Raw genomic sequence first — 18,653 nt, forward strand, 5'->3', positions numbered from 1 at the left:
TACTCACTGGCTACACACAGCACAGTGCTCCACCCTCCCCAAAGACAGGACCACAGATGCAGAACTGCTCTCTAGACAAGGCATGTGGCCTAGGTGATTCTGCCACCTTTGTCCCCTAGCCATCCACCAGTGGGTCTGCCTTGATAGGGGACACTGCTGAGGGATAGGGAGAGAAGGTGAGGCTGTGGCCACCTACTGGTGGCTGGCATTTATTTATGCAGATAAGCACTTGTGTGGCCTGCAAAGGGGGCAGCCATGAATCTCACACACTGGCCACATGGTGGCTGGGGTGAGTCTCCCGCAGTTCCTGTGAAATTATTCAGGAACCATGAGTCCAGCCAGGATGGGGCAGGCCTATCACTCGCCCTTCCTGTAGGCTGCAGACAGGACACAGGACCGCAGGAGAGGGGTAGAGAAGGGAGGGGAGCCCAGAAGGAGTGAGTCATGATTCAGAGTTCACAGCGTAGACAAGATGGGCAGAGGCTGGGGCGGACCACACTGCAGACATCTGTTGACCAGGCAGTAACTTGGCTGTCCCTGAGTGGTGCCCAGGCTGCCTCCTTTTCCCTTTTGGAGCGTGTGTCACCATGCAGCCACACTCCCCTGCTCTGAGCCATGCTGCTGGGGCTGGGTGGAGGCTAGGCTCTTGGCTGAGATTGCCGGGTGACCTTGGGCTGCCCCTCTCTGGGCCTCAGTTTCCTTCTCTCTGAAGATGCAGGACCCTCCAGGGCCAAGTGCTCAGAGCTCAGGGCTATTAACCCATCCTTAGCAGTTCCAGGCACCTTTCATGTGACCTCTGATGCCAGGTCTCCCAGGAGACCATAGGCCCAACACAGCAGTCCAAGAGCAGGCTTAGCTCATAGAGCAGCCGCATCCACAGGGGCCTGAAGCTGCAGAGTCCCGGGGTTGTCCTGGGCCATGTCCCCTTGGGTGGCAGTACTCAGGGCCTCCAGCCACTGCTGCTGCAGCTCTGCAGAGGGAGCACTCAAGTACCAGGACTGCTGGGCCCGCTGCAGCTTCCACACATGCCCTGAATCTGGCCTCTCCTTGGGATCAGGCACGCTTACCATGCAGTTTGTGAGAGGGATGGTGAGAGGCAGCCGGCTGTCCTGCAGTAAAAAGTGGAGGGTGAGTGGGGTCCTCAGGTTCACCCCTGTGACTCAGGCCTCTCCCAGGCAGCCCCCTGAGCTCCATGAACACAAAGCAAGTGCTGAGCTGGATGGGCCTGGTGGGTGGGAGCCATGCCTGTGCTGCCCTCTGTTAGCAGAAGGCTGGGCAACCCACTGGCCCTCTGAGAGAGGATATGGGGAAGGGAACGCCCTGCCCACCTCACAGGACACCTAGACCCCAGGGCCTTTCTCAGACTGACAGGCCACTGGGGAGGTGAGGCAGGATGAGTCTCTGTGATAGGGCAGCAGCTAGAGCTCAAAAAGGACAGATGAGGGTCCTTGACTGGGAGAGGGGCTGTAAGGGTTCCTGAGTTGGTTCTCACAGGGTCTACAGCTCCCAGCCAAGCCAGGATGCATTAATGAATGAAAAGGTAAATAAATGCATGAATGTGGAGACAGGGAGCCAGACCCACAGCCCTCCTCAAAGCCTGGCTGGCTCTGGGGTCCTGGCTTCAGTAGGTCCTATCCCCTGTGAGTAGGGAGCAGATGGGGATTCTGAGTGGCTAGGAAAACTGAGGCCCCAGATAACACTGCTCAAGTGGGTGGTCCCTAGGCAGATGGCCTAGGCCTGCTATGGGCACTCTAGGCCTGAAGCTCTGGACTACAGAAGCAGAGTGGAGCCCCCAGTACTCAGCCTGGGTCAGGGACACGTACCTGGCTCCCTCCCTGCAGGTGCAGCACCTGGGGGTCCGACACAGGGATGGTGGCCCATACCTCACTCCAGGCCTCGCCACTGTCCAACAGTCGCAGGGGCCCACAGAACAGGCTGGGCCGAGGTTCTACAGTGGGTGGCTTCTGGGGACACAGAAGCACAGGTTAGGTGTGTCTCACTCGCAGTCATGCTTGCTCCTGAGGAGGCTGGGGCAGGGCCAGGGCCACTACTGGGAAGGAGCTGGCTGTGTAGGCACAACTGAGGTCTGGACAGAGATGGGGACCAGCCTCACCCATCACCAAGCGTCACTTGAAGCCAGGCCTACAGAATGTAGGTGCATGTGGCATCAGGTGGGGCTTGTATGCTAGGAGGGAGTCCATATGTTAGGTCAGGACAGCATCAAAATAATAGGAAAACCCAATATCAAGTACCTGAAGTGGGTCATGGCCAAGGGGCTGAGTGTGTTTTAGTTCTACACACCACACACACACATACACACACACCATACATGTATGCACACATACTGCAGATGCGCACACACACACATGGCACATGTGCATATGTGCACGCACACACGCATTCAAATGTGGACTTCTCTAGCTATTCCCAGCAGCTCTCCCTGGTGGTTCCCAGGGCCTGTAGACTTCACCAAGATACCCCCATCCGTCCTGACCCCCGGGGAGCTCTGGGAGCAGAGTTAATGGAGCCGTGGGGTTGGAGGTAAGGTCACATGTCTGGTCTGAGAGGCTCCGCTGTGCCACTCCAAGGGGAGCAGGAACCACAAGCACCCACCTCTGTGCTCTGCTTGGGCTCAGCTGAAGCCTCAGGACTGGGGCTCTCAGGGACCACTGGCTGTGTCAGGAAACACTCTCTACAAACACGGCTCTGCCTGCTGTTCTCAGCCTTGAACTCAGAGCACTTCCCACAGATGACCTACAAGACAGAGGGCACCTGTGACCCCACCTCATAGGGACAGAGGACTGTCCAGGAGGCCAGGAGAGGCAGGAGGGGTAAGGGCTTCTCCTCCAGCTGCCCTGTCTGACAGTGGAGAGTGAGTCTGGCCATACTTGGTATCCAAGGCCTGATCTCCTTGCCCAGAGGGTCCAGAGTCCAGGAGTCTGTGTGCCCTGAAAGAAGAATAGAAGAAGCCACCAAGCACATGAGAAAATTCCCCACCCTCTGTCACCAGGGGAATGCAAATTGAAACCATGACAAGAAAACACTTTGCACTCCTTAGCATGGCTGTTATCAAAACAAACAAACAAACAACAACAACAAAACCCCAAACCAGAAAATAACTAGTGTTAGCATGGATGTGGAGAAATTGGAGTCCTATACTGTTTGTGGGAATGTAAAATGGTATAGCTACTGTGGGCAACAGTGTGGTGGTTCTTCGAAAAGTTAAATACAAAAAAAAAAGTTACACACAGAATTATTGTATGATCCAGCAATTTCACTTTTGGATATATACCCAAAAGAATCAAAAGCAGGATCTTGAATAGACATTTGTATGTTCATGCCCATAGCACTATTATTCATAACAGCCAAAACATGAAGACGCAACGTAGGGAACAACCCACATCCACCGGTAGGCAGTCGGATAGAGAAATCCTGGTCTGAGTAGTGGAGTCTTTTCAGATGGACGACTGGAGTAGACGAATTAAGCCAACGGATGCTCCTGAGCTCTTTCCATCCTGCCCCCACCCCACCTCAGCACACTCCTCAGCCCCCCTACTCTGGCCCCACAGGGGTACATCCTGTCGGTTATCCTGTCTCTCTCTGCCTCAGTCTCTCTCCTGCTGGTTTCTTCTCCTGACACACAAGCAGCTGCTCACATTTCCGTGCCTGCCACCCACCCACCCCCTTTCAGCATCCCCTTCTCCCCATCACCTCCTGCCTCACCTACTGAATGCTGTAGAGGACCTGAGGTCTTGGTTCAAAATTTGCGTTAAGGTCCTCACCCTGTGGGCACTGGTTGCTGAGGGACCATGGCATTCAAACATGCATTTCACAGGCATTATAGGAGATTGTGCAGAGAGAGAGAGAGAAATTAGTCTCTGTAAGTAGATGGAAGGCACCCTCTTTTGGAGTCTGTTTTATGGAGACTTTGTTCCTGGGATTTCTCTCTTTTTTTTTTTCCTTTTCTCTCTCTTTTTTAAATTTCAGGTTAATGTGAGGGTACAAACAATCAGGTCAAAATATTTGATTTTGTTAGGTAGAGTCCCTCTTGTGGTTATGTCCCACACTCAAAAGGTGTTCCAAACACCCCCACTCCATGCCCGTTCAGTGGGAGCACCCACTCTCCCTCCCTTCTCCCCGTCCTCTGTTATCCCTCCCCCCAACTTGAATTAAAATGAGTTTTTCTCCTATGTGGGCATGCCTTAGATCCTCTACTGGTTTTATATTAGTATTGAGCACATTGGATAATTGCATTTCCATTCTTGTGATACTTTACTAAGAAGAATGTGTTTCAACTCCATCCAGGTTGATAGAAAAGATGTGAAGTCATCATCTTTTTATGGCTGAATAGTATTCCATGGCATCCATGGAATATATACCACAGCTTGTTAATCCATTCCTGAGCTGATGGGCATTTAGGTTGTTTCTGCATCTTGGCAACTGTAAATTGAGTTGTGATAAACAATCTAGTGCAAATGTCCTCAAGATAAAATGATTTTTTTTCTTCTGGGTAGATGCCTAGTAGAGGGCTTGCGGGGTCAAATGGGAGGTTTAATTTGAGTTCTTTGAGGATTCTCCATACTTCTTTCTAAAGAGGCTGCATTAGTTTGCAGTTCCACCAACAGTGGAAAAGTGTTCCCCTCTCTCCACATCTGCACCAGCATCTGCAGACTTTGTGATACGAGCTAATCTTATTGGGGTTAGGTGATATCTCAGGATGGTTTTGATTTGCATTTCTCTGATGATTCAGGACGATGACCTTTTTTTCATACGTTTGTTAATCATTAGTCTGTCTTCCTTAGAGAAGGCTCTATTCATGTTTTTTGCCCAGTGATAGTGTGGATTGTTAGCTCTTTTTTTTGTTGATTAATTTGTGTTGTCTGTAGATCCTAGTTATCAAGCCTTTGCCTGAAGTTTGTCTATTTGCTTTGGTTGTTGTCTCCTTAGCTATACAGAAGCTTTTTAGTTTAATTAAGTCCCATTTATTTATTTTTGTTGTTGCAATTGCCATTTTATGAAGTCTTCTTCATAAAATCTTTCCCCAGGCCAACATCTTTAAAAATTTTTTCTCACATTTTCTTCTAGGGTTTTAATCTTGTCACGCCTTAGATTTAAATCTTTTATTCATCTTAAATCAATTTTTATAAGTAGTGAAAGATACAGGTCCAGTATCAGTCTTTTATATGTGGTTATCCAGTTCTCCCAGCACCGTTTATTGAATAGAATTCTTTTCCCCAGTGTATACTCTTATATGGTTTATCAAAGATCAGGTGACTGTAAGATGTTAGTTTCATCTCATGATTTTCTATTCGATTCTAATGTCTATGTCTCTATTTTTGTGCCAATACTATGCTGTTTTGATCACTATGGACGTGTAATATAGCCTAAGTCTGGTAGGGTGATGCCCCAGCTTTGTTTTTATTACTAAAAACAGTCTTGGCTATGTGGGGTTGTTCTGGTTCCATACAAAAGGAACAACTATTTTTTCCAAATCTTCAAAGTATGATGTTGGTATTTTAATGGGGATTGTATTGAATCTGCAGATTGCTTTGGGATGTATAGACATTTTAACAATGTCGATTCTTCCCAGCCATGAGCATGGTATATGTCCTTCCATTTGTTAGTATCTTCTGCTATTTCTTTTCTTAGGGTTTCACAATTCTCTTTGTAGAGCTCCTTCGCCTCTTTTGTTAAGTATATTCCTAGGCATTTCATTTTCTTTGAAGCTACTGTGAAGGGAATTGTGTCTTATTATTAGCTTCTCAACTTCACTGTTGTTGGCATATACAAAGGCTACTGATATGTGGACATTGATTTATATCCTGAGGGATTACTGTATTTCTTTTCTTTTTTTTTTTTCTGCACTTTTTGGCCAGGGCTGGGTTTGAACCCCCCACCTCTGGTATATGGGGCCAGTGCCCTACTCCTTTGAACCACAGGTGCTGCCCAAGGTTACTGTATTTCTTAATCACTTCCAAGAGTCTTGCTGTTGAGTGTTTGGGGTTTTCTAAGTATAAGATCATATCATTAGCAAAGAGGAAGAGTTTGACCTCTTCTGTTCCCATTTGGATGCCCTTTATTTCCTTCTCTTGCCTGACTGTATTGGCTAGAACTTCCAGCACCATGTTGAATAGTAGTGGCAAAAGAGGACATCCTCGTCTGGTTCCAATTCTAAGTGGAAAAGCTCTCAGTTTTACTCTACTCATTATGATATTCACTGTCAGTTTGTCAAGATGCCTTCAATCAGTTTAAGAAATGTGCAACCTATGAATATACTCTTAAGTGTTCTTGTTAGAAAAGGATGCTGAATTTTATCAAATGCATTTTTTGCATCTACTGAGTGGATCATATGGTCTTTGTTTTTGCTTCTATTAATATGGTGAATTACATTTATGGATTTGTATATGTTAAACCAGCCTTGCATCCTGAGTATGAAGCCCATTTGATTGTGATATAAAATTCTTTTAATGTGCAGCTGTAAGCTATTGGCTAGGATTTTATTGAGAATTTCTGCATCTATAATCATTAGTGAAATAGGTCTGAAGTTCTCCTTTTTAGTTGGCTCTTTTCCTGATTTTGGTATCAGGGTGATGTTTGCTTCATAGAACATGTTAGGGAAGATCCTTTCTTCTCAATTTTTTGAAATAATTTCTATAGTATGGATATAAGCTCTTCTTTGAAGGTTTGATAGAATCCTGGTGTGAAGCAATCTGGACCAGGGCATTTTTTTGTTGTTATTGGAAGATTTTTTATTGTTTCTTCGATCTCAGTGCTTGACACTGGTCTGTTCAAAAGATTTATTTCTTCTTGGTTAAATCTAGGGAGAGAGTGTGATTCCAGATATTGACCCATTTCCTTCACATTGTCAAATTTCTCGGCATAGAGTTTCTTGTATTCAGAGATAATCTCTTATATCTCTGTGATATCTGTTGTTATTTCTTTGTTATCATTTCTGATTGAGGTTATTAGAGATTTTACTTTTCTGCTTCTAGCTAATCTGGCCAAAGGTTTATTGATTTTATTTCAAAGAACTAACTTTTAGTTTCATTAATTTTTTGAATGATTATTTTGTTTTCAATTTCATTAATCTCTAATTTTGGTTATTTCTTTTCTTCTACTTGGTTTGGGATTATATTGTTCTTCTTTTTCCATTTCCTTAAGATGATTCATTAGTTTGTTGACATGGTCTCTTTCTGTTTCTCACATGTAGGCATCTAATGCAATAAATTTCCCTCTTTAGACCGCTGTTGCAGTATCCCACAGGTTTTGGTAACTTGTAGTTTCATTATTGTTATGTTTTAGGGATTTAACAATTTCCCTCAATTTTTGCTTTATCTCTTTCTTGACCCAACTGTCATTCAGTATAAGCTTGTTTAATTTCCATACCTTTGTGTAGGGATGTACATTTTTGTTGCAGTTAAGTTCCACCTTTATTGCCTTGTGGTCTGAGAATATACAAGGTATAATTTTAATTCTTTTAATTTTATTGAATTTTGATTTATATACTAGGATATGATCTATTTTAGAGTATACTCCATGGGCTAATGAGAACAACATATATTCCTTAGCTTTGGGATGGTGTGTTCTGTGTATATATATTAAACCCACTTGTTCTAGGGTCACATTTAACTCCTTTATATCTCTGCTCACTTTCTGTTTAGAGGATCTGTCCAGTACTGTTAAAGTCCCCAGTTACTATGGTGTTATGGGATATAATATTGCTCAGACTAATCAAGGTCTGTTTCATAAATCTGGGAGCACTTATGCTGGGTGCATAAATATTTAGAATTTAAATTTCCTCTTGTTTTATTATTCCCTTGACCAGTATGGAATGACCTTTCTCTTTCTTCTTTCATTTCCTGTGTGAGGAAGCAGGAACACTGGACAAACCAAGGCAAGAAAAACCAGGAGAAGGCTTCTGGTTTTGTCTCATTATCATTAACTGGAAACTATGCCAGCGTCTAACAACAGAAGGATGGATAAGTAAATTGAGCCCAAAAAAATGGATAATGGATTAATTTCACAAACACACTGATGAGTAAAAGAAGCCAGACACCAAAATTCCAGGCAAAACTACTGTGTGCTGTCACAAGTTAGGATAAAGGTTATCCTGGTGGGAAGGAGGATGACACAGAGAAACAGTAATGTCACTGAGGGTGCTGAGCTGCCCATGCTAGGTGGTAAAGTATGGGTTGGCCATGAGGACATTCAGCCCAGGGAAGATTAACAGAGGCCAAACTTTTGGTCCCAAATAGTCACAAAGCCCGAAGTCCATAGCTTAGCAGGGACGTGGGCATATATTCTGAGGATGGTTCTTAAAGCAACAGATTCCATCCATGTCTGATATGAAAAGTAGGGTTGAATTAAATCCCCTAATTCCACAGAATGTGAAGTGGGCCCCAAACTGAGAGTTCTTTAAGAGGTATAGATCATATTGCCCATCTACCATCCCTCCATCCTTCACCCATTCATCTATCTGTCCATCCTCTATTCAGCCATTTATCTATCCATCTTTCACCCACCTATCCATCTATCTACCCATTTTCACCTATCTATCCATCCATTCTCCCATTCATCTACCCACCCAACCATCCATATTTCCATATGCCATTCATCTATTTGCCTATCCATCCATTCATCCATTCTCCATGTATCCACCTATCAATTTTCTACCCATCTATCTATACTGCCTACATCTCTACTTCCATCCATATTTCCATTCACCATCCATCCATCTACCCACCCATCCACCCTTTTATCCATCCATCCATCCATTCATCCATCCATCCATCTATTTTACCCATCCATCTACCCATTCACCTACCCATCCATCCATCCAACCATCCATCTATCCACCTACCTAAATATTTACCCCCACCCATCTATCCATCTATTCTTTTATCCATCTACTTATCCATCCATCCATCTATCATCCCTCATTCAATCACCCATCTGTTCATCTATCCTATTCATCCATCCATCATCCATCTATCCATTCATCCATCCATCCATCTACCCATCTGTTCATCCATCCATCCACCACCCATATAATCATTTGTCCATCTACCTATCTATCTATTTACCATCCATCTATCCCCATTCACCCATCTACATACCCATCTATCCACCAACTCATCTATCCATCCATCGTCCATCCAAAGACTCAACTATTTATTCCTCCTCCCTCCACTCCCTACTAGCGTGGCAAGATGCAAGGTCAGGTACAGGCTGCTAGTACCCTTTGGGTAAAAACACCTCCAAGGCAGTTCTGTGCTAAGATGTACTTGCTAACATAGGTTCAGTTTTAATATCTGAACCTAAAATACTTGAATCATTAGTTCTTTCCTCAGGGATACTTTTATGTGCAATTATTTATTTATTTATTTTGCAGTTATTTTGGCCGGGGCCGGGTTTGAACCCACCACCCATGGATGGTATATGGGGCTGGCGCCCTACTCCTTTGAGCCACAGGCACCTCCCTATGTTCAATTATTGAGCAACAACTCAGCAGCCTATTCTCCAGAGAAAGGGCATTGGGGCTGAGTGAGGAGGAAAGGAGATGGTGTGCACTTGGAGCACTAGTCAGAGATAGCACTCCCCCTTGTCACACAGGCTTACCAATCTTCACACCCCTCAAGCACTGGGGCAAAGGCCAGCAGGAGGAGCTCCCACCATACCCACACCTTTCACCTTCCCCTGTCTCCTGAACACCTTTTTCTTTTCTTTTTGAGGCACAATCTCACTTTGTCACCCTTGGTAGAATGCCAGAGTGTCATAGCTCACAGAAACCTCAAACTCTTGGGCTCAAGTGATTCTCTTGCCTCAGCCTCCCAAATAGCTAGGACTACAGGACTAAAATGCCTGGCTATTTTTTCAGAGACAGGGTCTCACTCTTGTTCAGGCTGGTTTCAAACTTCTGAGCTCAGGCAATCCACCAGCCTTGGCCTCCCAGAGTGCTAGGATTATAGGCATGAGCCACCATGCCCAGATGCACAACTTTTTCAACCACAAGGAGTGTGTGTCAAACACCATAGCTGACCAGGGAAAAGCAATTCACCTCTACTTCAGATGGGACAGTTTCACCCTCAAAGGCATCTGCATTTGTGAGATGGGACCTGGATCTGAGAAGCCCCCTGCAGAACTGGGCAAGTGGTGTGATGGCCCTCCCTCTCCCCAGGACTTACCACCCCGCATAGCTTGCAGTGGTGCCTTCTCTTGGTGATGGAGTTGAAGGTCTCCCCACAGCTCTTACAGCTCTGCTTCTCCTTGTCACGCCTGATCTTAGATGATAGTTTTCTGGGCTCAAGCTACAAGAAGGCAAATAACCATCATCAGCTTCTGAGTCATGTGTGCCCTCTTCCCATGGGCAGTGGAGGGGCAGCTCTTCTGATTGCACAAGCAATGCCCTCTCAGGGCAAAAAGTGGAATGTGTCAAAGAGAATTAAGTACAGAGCCAAGAACACCATGGTCCCTTCCCAGCCTCACCTGTTAGAGGCTGCCTGGTGGTGTACCACCTTAAGTAAGGTTGTAAGTGGAGATCTTTGTGTTTGGAACAATCGGCGCATGATTTTATCTGGTGCGTCTGAGAAAATATGGAAGGGAGCCAAAGCTGGAGGACAACAGTACTTACTGAGGCAGGGGGCCCAGACACAGCCCACAGCACTGGGGACTTTGGGGTTTCCATGCTCCACCCCGCGGGCCTCAGGCTATGGCCTGCACCTGGCCCTGCACCTGCTCTGTGTAGGTGCCAGGGGACGTCCATCCTGCCAGTTGCACCACATGGATGAGGTGCACCTGGCCTGCATGCGCAGAAGGCTTGTAAACATCAGGAGCACAAGTGAGGAAACCAAAAGAGCCTGGGGTCAGAGGTTTTACTCCTCTCTACCTCTGTGATGCTGCCTGAACTTCCTAAAAAGGAGGGTAGTGTAAAGTGCAGGATGTGGCGCAAGCTTTGGTTTCCCTGGGGTTATGAGCAGTGTATGGTGAGGGGCAGACCCTAGGCTCCTGCCTCTCATCAGCTGTGAGACCCTGGACCAGTCACTTGGCCTCTCTGACCCCATAAAATGGGATGAGTGACACCCTGGGGGTTATGGGCCTTATTATAGTACACGAAATCCTGATAGTTTTGACAATTACCCTTTCTTGTTACAATGGCCCCCAAACCACGGAAGTACCCCATCCTTTAATGAAATAACTTCCTGTGCTTTGAAACTCCTCCCACCCCCAGCGTTTCCTTTCTGGGAGGCTACATCTCCTAGCAAGTGGCGTCCCATGAGACTCCTTGCTAGTGACACAGACTATTAAGGTTTTAAAAAAATGCCAAAGATGTTTATCAAATTCCCCAGGAGGAACTGCCACTAGAAATGTTTATCTCAACCTCTCTGGTGTACAGACAGAAAAACTGAGGCCAGGAGGCATGTTTTTCTGTTTAAAAGTGAAACATGAAAAATAAGCTTACCATTAGTATTTCTGAGAAACATAAAATGAGGTCTGAGGTTTATTTTAAAATATTAAAGCTAGAAGAAAAAAAATGGCGAGTGTATTTGTATGGCAGGCCAGGAAACAGAGGAAACAAGAATAGCACAAAGTCACAGTTTGCCAAGGCTAGGGAGGGAAAGAGGGCTCACTGCATCAGAAGAGATGGCTCAGACTGGGCGTCAGCATTGGAGGCTACGATGGGCTGAACTGTGTCTTCCAAAATTCATATGCTGAAGCCCTAACACCTCAGTACCTTGGAATGTGACTGTATTTGGCCTTTAAAAAGGTGATGAGGTTAAAATGAGGTCCCTAGAGTATACCTGGATTCAATCTGACGGGTATCCTTATAACAAGAGGTGATGAGGAAACAGACACACACAGAGGGACAGACAGAGGGAGATGCCCCCCTCGTCAAGCCAAGGAAAAAAGCCTCAGGAGAAATTATCTTGCTGGTACCTTGACCTCAGGCTTTCCAGCCTCCAGAACTGTGAGAAGTAAATTTCTGTAGTTTAAGTCACCAAGTCTGTGGTATTTTGTTATGGAAGCCTATGCAAACTGACACCTTGGTTCAAACTCTGGCTTTGCACTTGCTAGCTGTGAGGCCTGGTACGTGGTTTACCCACCTACAGGTCCCACTACCATGAGGAAAGCACCTTGCACAAGAGCCTGAGGGCAGAGATGGCTCCTCCAAGGGTTACCAGAATGTATGCTCTGCCTTGGTTCCCAGCACCTCCATCTCATGGGTCTCACTCTAAGGATGCTTAGTGTGTGTGGGGTGGGGCAGCCTTGGGCTCCCTCTGCAGTTTATCTCATGCTCTGGACCACAGTCAGGACTCCAAACCCATGAGGTGGAGAATGGGCCAAGAACTAAACTGTGCTTTCCTGGGCCTCCCTTCTCCCCTAAGCACTACCCTTAGGGTAGTGTTCACACACTCCTGAGTACATGTTGCTTTTCATAACATCCCAAAATATTTCAGAAAAGGGGCTAATAGAGCTATATGAATCTCAGGTGCAGCCAGCCTCACACATGGGATTTGAGAGTTCAAACTTAGCCCCCTAGAGCTCTCTGCCCCACGTAGGGCTTCTTCTCTTGTGACGACCTCTTAAGACTGATGGTGGGGGGTGGGCAAATATCCACTGAAAAGAAGAAGAGAGGGGTCTGGGGCAGGGGAGGGACAGAAGAGAGAATGAAGCCATCCACAGGGTCTGCCATGACCCAGGAGCCTTCACCCTCCATCGACCTTCAGGCTGTCCTCAAATTCCTGTTCTCCAGATGAGGACTCTGAGAGTCTCAGATGTGGAGTGCTTAACAGCAGGGCAGCCTGACACACACCTCAGACCAGAACTGCCTGCTCCAGGTGGCCCTGGGACAGCATCTAGCAAGCAGCACTACATGGTGGCTGAAAACGCAGGAGGCTCTGGGGGCTACAGGAAATCTCTGAGGGGCAGAGGCCAACCCACAAGGGAGGAGAGGCTATGACTGGGCCACACAGCTCAGTCTCTGAGGACCGGCAGAGACTGATCCAAGTTGAAGGGTCAGGGAATGGTTCTAGGAGCAGGCAGGGTGGCTCATGGTTGGGACTAGGACTGAGGGTCCCAGAGGCGTCCTTCATCTAGCAAGTCTTCCCACTGTTAGGAGCCAAGGAGCTGAGCCTAGTGGTCAGACATGGCAGGTACTGGCCCTGCACCCACCCCCATAGTGCTGAAGACTATAGCCCAGTGAAGTGCTTGCTGTGGCTCTGCCCTTGACCACACTGGTTCCCCAAGACTGAGGTCCAGTTAGACTTGCAGTTGGCAGGGGACCAGGTGACTAAGGACCACTGAGTATTCAGGGATAGGTCCCTTTTTGGACGTTGTCAGGCAAGGTGACCAAGGACAGTGTCTCAGGTTTTCTGTGTGGATGTCAGGATATCAGAAAGGCTGGGCCCAAGTCTTTCCAGAAAGATGGAGAATTGTGGCTTCCTCAGTAACTGGCCAAGTGACTCCACCTCAAAGTGTCCAAAACATGCCAAAGTCAACATGGAAAGTAGTCTCCATCAAGGGCCAATGGAGCTCTTCTCTCAGCATTTTCTTTTCAGCAAATTTCACCACACATCTGGGAACTTGGGGAACAGCTCAGTCAGACAGATCCCAATCAGTGGCCCTGATAAACTGCTTTAGTTACATCAGACATCAGAAATGAGCCCGCAGCAACATATAGACCGTTGGTTTCAGGTACTGCCTGGGGTTCTTTCAACAGGAGGCAGCTGGGGAAGTAGTGGTCACTCTGCTCCTTACTCTGCCCTGGAGCCCCGAGGGCAGGCACAGGTGGGGCTGTGTCCCAGGAAGGGCAGAACCAGAGCTGTAGGGGAAGGCAGCACCTGGGAAGAGCCCTTGGCACAGCCCAGGAAAGGGAGCTGGAGGCAAGTGCCTCACCTTGGAGGGCTCCATGTGTCAGCCATAGTGAGTCTGGGGCCCTGGGAGGCCTCTCAAACTCTGACATGTTGGGTTTCTGTTTAGAGTGATATGACTTTTGCAAAGAGAAGGCTTTAAATTCTGGGAGGCCCTTTGAAAAAATACCTACTTTGGTTCTAGCTTCTCTTGGAAGAAGAAGAGAAGAGAAGCTTCCAGAGACTATTCTGCTGAAGAAATTGGGGCTGAGGAAATAAACCATTCCCCTACCAATGGATTTGTTTTCCTCTTTAAATTTGCTAAAAGCAAGCGTTTAAGTTAAGAATACTATAGAAAAGTCACACCTTTTGGTGCAAGAATAAACTCACTTTCCTTGTAAAATGTACACCACACTCACCCTGTACAGTTGCCACCAAAATCTCCCCTCCACTCAGTCTGCTCACAGGAAGACACAATGAGAAACGCATGGCCAGGCCAGGCCACGGGCACTGGTGGTGGTGAGGTCAGGGCTGCAGTTGCAGTTTATTGCTCAGTTGTTTGTTGTGGGGCCATCCCTGGCTTGGTATGGGACAGAGACAAGAGACTGGAACTGGAATGTGACCCTGAGCATCTGGCTGCCATGGGACACTGTGGAACCCCAGGAAGGTTGAGCTCTGGGTCAGGAGAAAGAAAGGGAGTGAGGCAGACTGCACGTCCACCCTGCCAAGCATGGCTGTTGTGATCCAGCCGACCACAGCCTGACCCAGGCAGACCCCCAGCCATAGACAGAGGCCCTGAGCTACAGGGGCCCCCAGTTACCTTCTTGCTCATCGATGGGCACCTGATAGCTTCTCCAATCTCTGCCCAAGGCAAAGAGAATCTCCAGACTCGGTACCTGCCCAAAGCCTTGCTCCAGGGCCAGTCTGAGCCTGTGCCTTTCCACAGGTTAAAACATTCTAAAACATAGCCTTTTAGGTTCCTTCCAGCTAGAACATTCTAGGCAACAACTGCCTGTCAGTCTTTGATGTGGGACCCCATCCTACCTGCAGATGTCCTGTGCTTTAGCTCAAAGGCTCCTACAGGTCCTGTCCACCCCAGGGCCTCTACAACCACAAAGCCACCACCCATTTCTGCTTTCCTGCATCCCCAAGGGTCCTATGTCCAGGGCCTGTGGACTTACATCCAGGTACAGTGGCACCAACAAAGAATGGATAGCTCTCACTGCACCTTGATGGCTTTGTGGCCAGCGAATGACCACTGAGGCCTCCACAGGCCTGTCCCAGGCTGGATTGTGGAGGTCACCATGCAGAGTTCAGCTCAGCTTCCCCATGTGAGCTGTCCAGGTGGGAGGCAGTGCTCTGTGCCAGGGCCTCATCATGGAGATGTCAGGGGTACCTGCCCTGGCTGAGGGATGAGAAGCTGATGGGGAGTGCCTCATACTCATGTGTGAGGGCAGAAGGGTCCTGTTGTGACTATGCAATTGTGTGCCTGCCCACTCTGGGCCGCTCATGCTTTGGGGAATGCAGTCACACATTCATGAGTACATGTGGCTTTTCATAACATCACTAAATGCCTCAGAAAAGGGACTAATAGAGCTTTGTCTGTCTGGGGTGCAGCCACACACATGGTTTGGCAATTCAAAAAGTTGCCGATGGGCTGATTCATATGGGAAATGTTTTTACCAGGGACCCTGGGACAGGACACATGGATGTGGGCAGGGCAGGCAGAAGGGCCAAGGGCTGGGGGCCTGGTAGAGCAAGGGGAGACCAAGGCGTGGTGGGGGAGGGTGGCCAGGAAGCAGAGTGAGGCCAGACAGCCCAGAGGAGACCACAGGAAGCCGCTCAGGAGGTTACGCAGTGAGACTAAGGTGCTGTGTTCAGACTTCCTGATTTTCGGTTTTGACAAGATTTACCCTTGGGGTGGCTTTCTGTTCTGCAGAGGCCAGGTGGCCGCACCTTTTGAGTAAGGTGCCTTTCCTCTGGCCCATTTGTTATTTTCTGAAGTCCCTCCTTTCCTCCTGTCCTCTATTGTGCCCCTGAAATCCTACATCCTTCTCTGAAGCCTACTGAGTTTCCTGGAAGTTTCCAATGCCCAACCACCTGAGGACACAACTGGTGTAACCTGATACAGCTTAAGTCACAGGGACAGTGTGGTAGCCAGCATCTGGCCACCCACCTGGACAGACCCACCTGAGTAGGCCTTAGCACTGGTCCATGCAGGCAGCCCAGGGTAGGGGCTTGTGTGTTCCTCCTAGAGATTTAGCTCAGGACAGGGACACTTGTTCCCTGAGACCAAGAGGATAGTGGGAAGTGGGGAAGGTAGCCAGTCAGTCCTTCTCTCCCTCCACTCCTGCCCTCTACAACAGTCTTGTCCTCATGGCAAGTCCTCCCCCTTCATCAAGTCTAGCTCACCCCACTGCTCTGAGCCTGTTTCCTCTTCCACAAAATGAGGTTGGCCATAGCAGAATGCCAGAATGGCTCACATCCTGAGCTGCATAACAGCATAATGTTTATAGTGAACTCTTGGGGGATGGGGGTTAAAGTTCAGGCTAAACCATCAGCTGTTCTATGCCTTGACCAGTGGGACACCTACTCCAAGATGGAGCCCTGGGTCTGTGTGTGTGTGTGTGTGTGAGAGAGAGAGAGAGACAGAGACAGAGACAGAGACAGACAGAATGAGAAAGCCAGAGAAATTAAGAGACAGATTAAGCATGAGGGAAGGGAAGACTTGTAGGAGAGAACGTGGGGGCTGTGTCCCCAAGGTGGAGGCCTAGTGACCAAGAGGAGAAGCAGACCCTGCATCTGGGATAGCCAACCCACACAGGTGTCATGTCATTCCTCCATGAGAGTGGCCCTCCCAGCATGTGGCCCTCACAGCTGCACCATGGTGGTCTAGGGCTGCGTGTGGCTATCAGTGTGAGTAAGCATCAGGCCAAGAGCCAAGGACAGCAGCCCCAGGTTCTGATGCTCGTGGCACAGTGACACGCTCTGTATCCTGTTTCACTTCCCCAGGTTAAATGGAGGGAGAAAGGCCTCATAAAGTGCCCATGGCCATTCCTGGCAGGCAGACATGTGGACACAGGCTTCCTGGCTCTGAGCCATGCCGCCACAAGCCACACAACCTTGAGGAGAACCAAAACACAGATGAGAGTGGTGAAAAGTCCAGGATTGGCGTAGGAATTGAGCTGTCCTCTTTGCAGTACTGCACCTCTTAAGGACCTGGTTCCACGTCAGTACATGCTTTACCAAGGCACAATTCACTCATCTTAAGAGCACAGACATTCATGTAGAGCTCAGAGGATTCTCACATGTGTGCACAGCTGTGTGACCACTCCAGGCCCAGGTAAGGGATACCCCCACACTGACAGACTCCTGTGTGCCTGTCTTATCAAGCGCCTGCTCACAGACACAGCTTCATATTGACACACCCAGGCCCTAGTCACACAGGCCAGGGATAAGAATGACCCCTTGCCCCTTGCCCTTCAAATGGCCTTGGTCTTCTTCCTACCAGTCACCCTCATCAGACTCTCCCTTTCTACCTTCTGTCCCTGTTGACCACTGGGTATGGACCACTCACCCCTGTTGTAGCACTGCTGCCTTCCGTCATCACCGCAGACTCCCCAGAGCTGGTGTTCCCCATCTGGAAGGGACAACATAGGCTGAGTGAGAGATCCCAAGGTCATACAGCCCCATGTAGCAGAAGGACGTTTTCTGAAACACTAGCACCTCTGTACATTGAGGGCAGGTTTGGGAGAAGGAATTCTCAGAGCCTAGCATTTTCTGTGAATTTGGAGAAGCTGCTCCCTTCCTGGCCTGGTCCTTAGCTAGCTAGAAGGCATCCTGGGAATCAGCATTTCCCAGCATGGGTGGGTGGCTGGTAGGTGGTCCCTCCCTGAGGCCCACCTTGATGAAGGTTCTAAACCGCACTGAGCTGCCCAGCTAGGGAGGTCCCTTGGATTCCCTCCTCATCCTCCAGGGGTCCCTATGAAGCATCTCTGCAGCCCCCAACTCTCTCCTACAGAGCAAGGTGCTGGACTCAGCCTCGGAGTCAACAGCATGCTCAGTATCTCCCACTCCTAGGTCATCTCCACATAAGGCCATCACAGACTGAGAATGGTGCAAAGTTTTCTTACAAAATAAGTCTGGGAGGCAGAAAAAAGGCAGCAGATTTGATGCAAATGTGAAGTGGATAAATGGAGAGCTGGACTGCTGCCAGCAGACTCCGGGAGGTAGGGGTGGGAGAAGCCAGCCTGGAGTTAGGCCTTGGGCGTGCTGGGCCAGCCTGAGGCCAGGCAAGGGGACAAGAGCCAGGGCATCTTCACTCTAAAGTCATGCCTGCGGCCCTCATGAAGGCTGGAGCCTGGCATAGGGCCCAGGGCACCACCTCTCCTGGGTGCCTCCAGCCCAGATGTGTCTTTGCTGCAGCTCCAGCCCCTCGCCTCCACCTCTCCTAGGACCAGCCACTACAGGGCCCTCCTCACAGCAGGTAGAGATCTGCCTTCTCCTCCCATCCTCCTTCCCTGACTCCAGGAAATTCCAGGAGTGATGAAGGCTGCGCCCAGGGGGCAGCTCCACATGGGGACAGGGAATGAGCTATCCCCAAAGCTCACTCCAAGGGGCTCTGAACTTCCATCTCCTAAGGGCAAGAGTGCTTGGGGGTAAAACACAAAGATGCTTGCAGTTGCTGGACGTGCTATACATGTGGCATGTAGGAAGGATGCCAAGGCTCTACTCTCTGTGGCCTAGGCATGTCACCAACCTCCTCTGAGACTCAGTTTCCACAGGGTACGATAACCCTGGGTGTAT

The 18,653-nt window shown here is 48.5% G+C and overlaps 1 protein-coding gene across 2 annotated transcripts in view; it reads right to left on the bottom strand.

Moving 5' to 3' along the window:
- Positions 1-231: 231 nt before the first annotated feature.
- Positions 232-18,653, bottom strand: part of FGD3 (FYVE, RhoGEF and PH domain containing 3) — a 42,779-nt gene continuing 24,357 nt past the window's right edge. For both annotated transcript variants that reach the window (XM_023516252.1, XM_012808347.2), the window contains exons 12-16: positions 17,425-17,487; positions 10,185-10,307; positions 2,614-2,754; positions 1,824-1,964; positions 232-1,109 (exon numbers count right to left, since the gene is read on the bottom strand). In XM_023516252.1, the coding sequence (XP_023372020.1) occupies positions 858-1,109; positions 1,824-1,964; positions 2,614-2,754; positions 10,185-10,307; positions 17,425-17,487 (720 nt within the window). In that variant the 3' untranslated portion in view covers positions 232-857. The remainder of the gene's footprint in view (positions 1,110-1,823; positions 1,965-2,613; positions 2,755-10,184; positions 10,308-17,424; positions 17,488-18,653) is intronic.

This window comes from Otolemur garnettii, unplaced genomic scaffold (genome assembly GCF_000181295.1).
Source record: "Otolemur garnettii isolate 467f Iridium unplaced genomic scaffold, OtoGar3 scaffold00088, whole genome shotgun sequence".
Lineage (NCBI taxonomy): Eukaryota > Metazoa > Chordata > Mammalia > Primates > Galagidae > Otolemur > Otolemur garnettii.